The sequence below is a fragment of the Stegostoma tigrinum genome, chromosome 27 (genome assembly GCF_030684315.1).
Source record: "Stegostoma tigrinum isolate sSteTig4 chromosome 27, sSteTig4.hap1, whole genome shotgun sequence".
NCBI classification, from domain to species: domain Eukaryota; kingdom Metazoa; phylum Chordata; class Chondrichthyes; order Orectolobiformes; family Stegostomatidae; genus Stegostoma; species Stegostoma tigrinum.
The window spans coordinates 46055576-46061939 of NC_081380.1; the positions used below are offsets into that span (position 1 = coordinate 46055576).

The 6364-nt window shown below is 47.3% G+C and overlaps 1 protein-coding gene across 1 annotated transcript in view; it reads left to right on the top strand.

The window, feature by feature from the left end:
* Positions 1 to 307: 307 nt before the first annotated feature.
* The window catches only part of LOC125464444 (solute carrier family 13 member 2-like), a 52382-nt gene continuing 46325 nt past the window's right edge, over positions 308 to 6364 (top strand). Inside the window, exons 1-2 of the mRNA XM_059655436.1 lie at positions 308 to 454; positions 6312 to 6364. The exon at positions 6312 to 6364 is cut by the window's right edge and continues 76 nt beyond it. Coding sequence (XP_059511419.1) covers positions 353 to 454; positions 6312 to 6364 — 155 coding nt within the window. The 5' untranslated portion in view covers positions 308 to 352. The remainder of the gene's footprint in view (positions 455 to 6311) is intronic.

Here is a 6364-nt window from a genome sequence, read left to right on the forward strand (position 1 = left end):
CTGCGCCCTTTTAACCAGGGGGTCGGTGCCCCTGGGTCAGAGATGTTGGAAGTGGGAGGGCGGGGTGGAGGTGAGACCCTGTATGTGGGTGACCCCTGGACAGACTCAGGGAGCGACACTGGTAGAGTAAGGCGTAGCCACACAGGGAGGGCAGAGAACTGTCGCTGCGCCTCATTTGTGGAAATTGCTCAAGTATTTTATAAACACTGCCCCTTCAATTGGAGCTAAAATATTCAGGGAGATAATAGCGGGCAGGTTAATGTTTAATTCTTCCTGTACAAAACTGGCTCCTGTCCCTGGGCTCAGCCCTAGTTCACACAGTGTTGGGTTGTTCAGGGACTTGGCTGAAGCTATGGACAAGCTCTGGAGGACTATGTGGGCTTTCCGCAACCAGCTGATCATATTCCTGGTGCCACTGTTACTGCTCCCACTCCCTCTGGTCATTCCAGGGAAGGTAAGAGAGCCGCGACCACTGACCCCCACCCCAACCCAGGCTCTGTCTCTCCCTTGGGTCAGCAATTAAAGGGGGTGGGGTGTTGTGCAGGGGGGCTCATGGAGAAGGGAGCATGACCATGATGTTAGAGAAACAGCAAGAGCTGCCGATGCTGGAGAATCTGAGATCCCACCTCGATGAGCACAGCAGGCCCAGCAGCATCAGAGGAGCAGGAAGGCTCATGTTTCAGGGTCGGGACCCTTCTTCAGAAAAAAATTCCCAATGCAACGGCTCTTTGCTGAGGTTAAGTAGCAAAGCCCCTTTGGCCCTGGCCCCAGGTCCTGGGGACGGCCTCATTTTCACCGCACGGTGACAGCCGACGGTCCACGTCGCTCCTCAGAAAGTGGGGTCAAGTCTCGTGGCCGGTCCCGATGGGGCCCAGGAGCTGCCTCACTCCATATGAGTCTTAAAGGAGGAGTGTGCGGGACAGAGATAGGGGGCTACGAGTGAAATTCCACAACTCAGAGCCAAAGCAAGGAAACAGCTTCAATTGGAAAGGGCCAGGGTTTGAGAAACTTCTGTCGGTGTGTGTTACAGATAGAGGGAATGGTTAAGAAAACAAGGAATCAAGACAGATGGGCAACTGTTTCTAACCCTGTGCTGCCCCTGTCCCTGGGAGTGTTTGATGGGGAACAGTGTAGAGAGAACTTTACTCTGTATCTAACCCTGTGCTGTCCCCGTCCCTGGGAGTGTTCGATGTGGTGGGGGGGTGGGGGGGTTGGTGTATAGTTGACTGAGAGATACCTAACCGGTGGTTGTTAAGATTTATGAAACTCTTGGTAAAGCATGCGGTTGAGAGCTGCAGGTTGATGACAGCACAAATGATATGTACATCTTGTTCTGAGGCGTTTTCCAGTTATTTTCTTCATTATCAGTTAGAGGATAAGCTAGTTGTGTGGACTTTAGCACCTGGCTGTACCTGTTCAGTGATAAAGCCTGATTTTACTGCAAAAAGTAACGCATTAATTTTCTGTGCTTTTTCTCACATTATGTAACAAAGGCAGAATCTCACATTCTAGCCCTGAGACTGGATCTTTCCTCAGCACCCCATTGCTACAAAAGATCACTGACCTTTCAGCAACAGCCCCTCACTTGCTCCATGAGAAATGAGAGAGTGGGCAGTGCATTGCTATCGGATACCCACACCAGTTATTTCTGCTCTTCACCAACATTTGAAAGCAAGTTTGGACCATTTTGTTCAGACAAGATTAAACAATCACTTCTTTGTGAACTGCTTTCCTGACAGGGTCAGTGTTTATAGTACGTCCCAGTTTGCCATCTAGAACATAGCACTGAGCGTCTCCCTGCGTAACAGGATTATCCAGCTCGGTGTTTTACTGTCAGGAGCTAATTCCATTACTGGTGGTCACGTTGGGATTGAAAAATTACATTCCTGTAGCACCCTTCAAAACCTGGGTGTTGTCCGGCAGCCTCGCTCCTGGTGTCCGTCAGCATCACAATTAAAACAAAAATCTCTCCCTACAATTTTCCTCCCAAAGCAATGACATGTTTTATTCCATCAATTACCCACTCACCTATCCCAAAAATAGAGAAGCATTTGCATTTTTCCCTCAAAATTAAATTTCCTGCTGAACTTTGTATCTTCCATAAAGCTAGGTACAGTCCTCTTGGTTCCTTCTTGGAAGTAACTTTTGTACTTGTTGACTAAGTCAGCTCTTAGCTCTGACCCACCTCGAACCTTATTAGTCAGAACTTTCTAGGAAAGCTACCGCTGCCTCTCTTTCCCACCTGTCCCCAATCTAAGCTGACGCATTATCTCAAATCACATGCCATCCCTGAATTTTGTATCATCACCTCTTTGTGCATCAGCTTACTGCATGGGTTTGGAAAATTCAAATACTCTGCAGCAACTGAGTTCTGGTCTCTCTGCTACAGGAAAGATGTTGTGAAACTTGAAAGGGTTCAGAAAAGATTTATGAGGATGTTGCCAGGGTGGGAGGGTTTGAGCTACAGGGAGAGGCTGAGCAGACTGGGACTGTTTTCCCTGGAATGTCGGAGGCTGAGGGGTGACCTTCTTGAGGTTTATAAAACCATGAGGGGCATTGATGGGGTGAATAGACAAAGTCTTTTCCCCAGGGTGGGGGGGGGGGTCCAAAACTAGAGGGGCATAGGTTTAAGGTGAGAGGGGAAGGTTTAAATGGGACCTGAGGGGCAACATTTTCACACAGAGGGTGGTGCGTGTATGGAAGGAGCTGCCAGAGGAAGGATGGAGGCTGGTACAGTTACAATATTTAAGAGGCATGTAGATGTTTACATGAATAGGAGGGGGTTTAGAGGGATATGGGCCAAATGGGACTGGATTAATTTGGGATATCTGGTCAGTGCGGACGGGTTGGACTGAAGGCTCTGTATCTGTGCTGTTACAACTCTATGGGTCTATGGCGGTTTGCCGTTTGTCTGATCAAAACACTGACATGCCACGCTCTGCTTCATTCAGTCAAATTGGTGTTGAAATGAGCATTAGTATTAGGGAGAGGAGTACACCATTGCACATCATTCAGGAGCAAATCCCTCTTTGTTAGCTGATTTTAAAAGGAGTGTTTGAATAGAGAGACCAGTGATTTGTTCATCACAGTACTGAGAGTGGCAGAGTAGATGAAGAGAAGGTGTTCCAGTTTGTAAAAGAAAATCAAGATCAAATTGAGAATGATACGCAAATGGAGCAAGGGTGGATGAGAATAAAGGGTCTGGAATACACTGCCTGTAAATATGATGGAGGCAGGGTTGATTGAGGCGTTCAAAAGGGACATTTGGTTAAAACACAGTGCACAGGCACATGGGGGGAAGACAGGAGATTGGAGTTGGGTAATCAAACCCATGCAGATATGATGGGCTGAATGGTCTCTCTCTGTGCCATACCACCTCTGTGATTGTGGGGCCAGTTATGGGGATTGTCAAAGATTAAGAGGATTAGAGATTAAAAACGAGGAAGTTATGTTAATCCTTTACAAATTCTGGTCAGGTCTCAGCTGGAGATTATGGGGTTGGGGGTGGAGGCTGGTTTCAGAAGGATATCGTCTGAGAAGGACATCCCTCTGAGAGGGAGCAGAGGAGAATTACACAAATGGTCCCAGGGTTGAGGGACTTTCCGGGGTTGTGGAGTGGCTGGAGAAACTGGGACAGAGCAGGGAGGATTACAGGAGCTTTTCTTCAGAGCATTCTTAACATAGAACATAGAACATTACAGCGCAGTACAGGCCCTTCGGCCCTCGATGTTGCACCGACCTGTGAAACCAATCTGAAGCCCATCTAACCTACACTATTCCATTATCATCCATATGTTTTTCCAATGATCATTTAAATGCCCTTGAACTTGGCGAGTCTACTACAGTTGCAGGCAAGGCATTCCATGCCCTTACTACTCTCTGAGTAAAGAACCTACCTCAGACATTTGTCCTATATCTATCACCCCTCAATTTAAAGCTATGCCCCCTCATGCTCGCCGTCACCATCCGAGGAAAAAGGCTCTCACTGTCCACCCTATCTAATCCTCTGATCATCTGTATGTCTCTATTAAGTCGCCTCTTAACCTTCTTCTCTCTAATGAAAACAGCCTCAAGTCCCTCAGCCTTTCTTCATAAGACCTGCCCTCCATACCAGGCAACATCCTAGTAAATCTCCTCTGCACCCTTTCCAAAGCTTCCACATCCTTCTTATAATGCGGTGACCAGAACTGTACGCAATACTCCAAGTGTGGCCGCACCAGAGTTTTGTACAGCTCAACATGACCTCATGGCTCCGAAACTCAATCCCTCTACCAATAAAACCTAACACCCCCTAGGCCTTCTTAACAATCCTATCAGCCTGGGTGGCTACTTTCAGGGATCTATGCACATGGACACTGAGATCTCTCTGCTCATCTATACTGCTAAGAATCTTAGCATTAACCCAGTACTTTGCCTTCCGGTTACTCCTACCAAAGTGCATCATCTCACACTTGTCTGCATTAAACTCCATTTGCCACCTCTCAGCCCAGCTCTGCAGCTTATCTATGTCTCTCTGCAACCTACAGCATCCTTCGTCACTATCCACAACTCCACCGACCTTAGTGTCGTCTGCAAATTTACTAACCCATCCTTCTACGCCCTCATCCAGGTCATTTATAAAAATGACAAACAGCAGTGAACCCAACACCGACCCTTCCGGTACACCACTAGTAACTGGTGTCCAGGATGAACATTTCCCATCAAGCACCACCCTCTGTCTTCTTTCAGCAAGCCAATTTCCGATCCAAACTGCTATATCTCCCACAATCCCATTCCTCCCTAAATCCCATGCCTCTTAATTACAAAGGGTTAAATCAAGTAAATATTGAAAAACTGCTTCTATTGTCAAGGGATCAATAATTACAGGAAAACAGATTTGAAAAATTTCACAACAGAATCCAGGAAAGGGACAGTGGGGCATTGACGGGAATCAGAGAATTCTATGGAATCCGAAGGAGGGGATGAGAATTTGTTTAGGCAGTGAGTTACTGGAAATGGGAATGTTCCCCCCGTGTAGGAGTCAGTTGAACAGGAACTGTCAAACACAGATTACCAAATTGCCTGGACAGGAAGGGAGTTGGAGGTCAGTGGCCATGTGAAGTAGGACTGTATGTGGGTAGCTCTTTTCAGTACAGGCTGCAGGGTCTGAATGGCCTCTGTCGATTTTTGTTGAATTGATCATTTCTCAATGTGCCTGGTCAGTGCTAGTGCCTGTGGACAATGCTCTGGCCTTTATAGAAACCAGTGTGGTCGATGTTAGGCATGGCTCCCGCTGAGCAGACTGAGGCTCTGTGTAGCTCTGCTGTGGTCTCAGTCGAAGTCCTTAACACACTCATAGAAGGATTGCACAATGCTCACAGGCCATTCAGCCCATCAGGTCCACGCCAACTGTCTGAAGTGGACCCCACTACCCTACCCCTGTAACCCTCCATTTCCCATGTTCCAATCCACCTAACCTGCACATCTCTGGACTGTGGGAGGAAACCGGAGCACCCTAAGGAACCCCACGCAGATACGGGGAAAATGTGCAAACTCCGCACAGTCGCCCGAGGCTGGAATTGAACCCGGGTCCCTGGCGCTGTGAGGCTGCAGTGCTAATCACTGAGCCACCGTGCCACTCGTGGACAGACCCCTTACCGAGACATGTTCCCTCCAGACACTAACCCTGGCAAATGAGGAATCAACTGCTTTGGGGAGTTTGTGTTTATTGAACGAGTAAGTCTCTGTATAGTGAGCTGTTTGCTGGTACAACATCTGAGCAATTGCTGACATTTGTTCAAAACTTCTCGACCTGGGCTCCTCAAGACAATTCTCAAAAAATAGCAACTTATGTGAAAAATCAACATTTTTACAGCATGAGAGGAGAGTGCAGACTGCTTAGCAAGTGAACTCTAATTGGTAGAGACATTGTGAAGGCGAATGTGCCAGTTAATGATGATTGGTAGTTAACTGTCAAGCTTTGTTTCAGTGTAAAAGCCAGGAGATGGTTAGTTCCAACCTTACCTGTAGTGAATAGGGTGAAGGTAACTGATTCGAGCAGCTATTGTAAAGCAGTTACAACACCAGGAGGAGGCTGCTGCCAACTCAAATGGGCATTTCTGTCTGTCGTACACACAATTCAGGGATATGTGAGTTTCAGTGCCCGTGTGATGCCATACATTTTGGTCGTAAGGCTCAAGTATTGGCGGATCATATCAAATAGCATTCCACTCTGGTTCTTTTGACAAGTAACATTTCCCAGCAATATTGTATAACTGTAAAAGTTTGGAAGTGGAGTTGAATGCTCAATGTTTGTCGTTTATTTGTTGTAGGCGGCCGGCTGTGGTTACACTATCATCCTTATGGCCATATACTGGTGCACCGA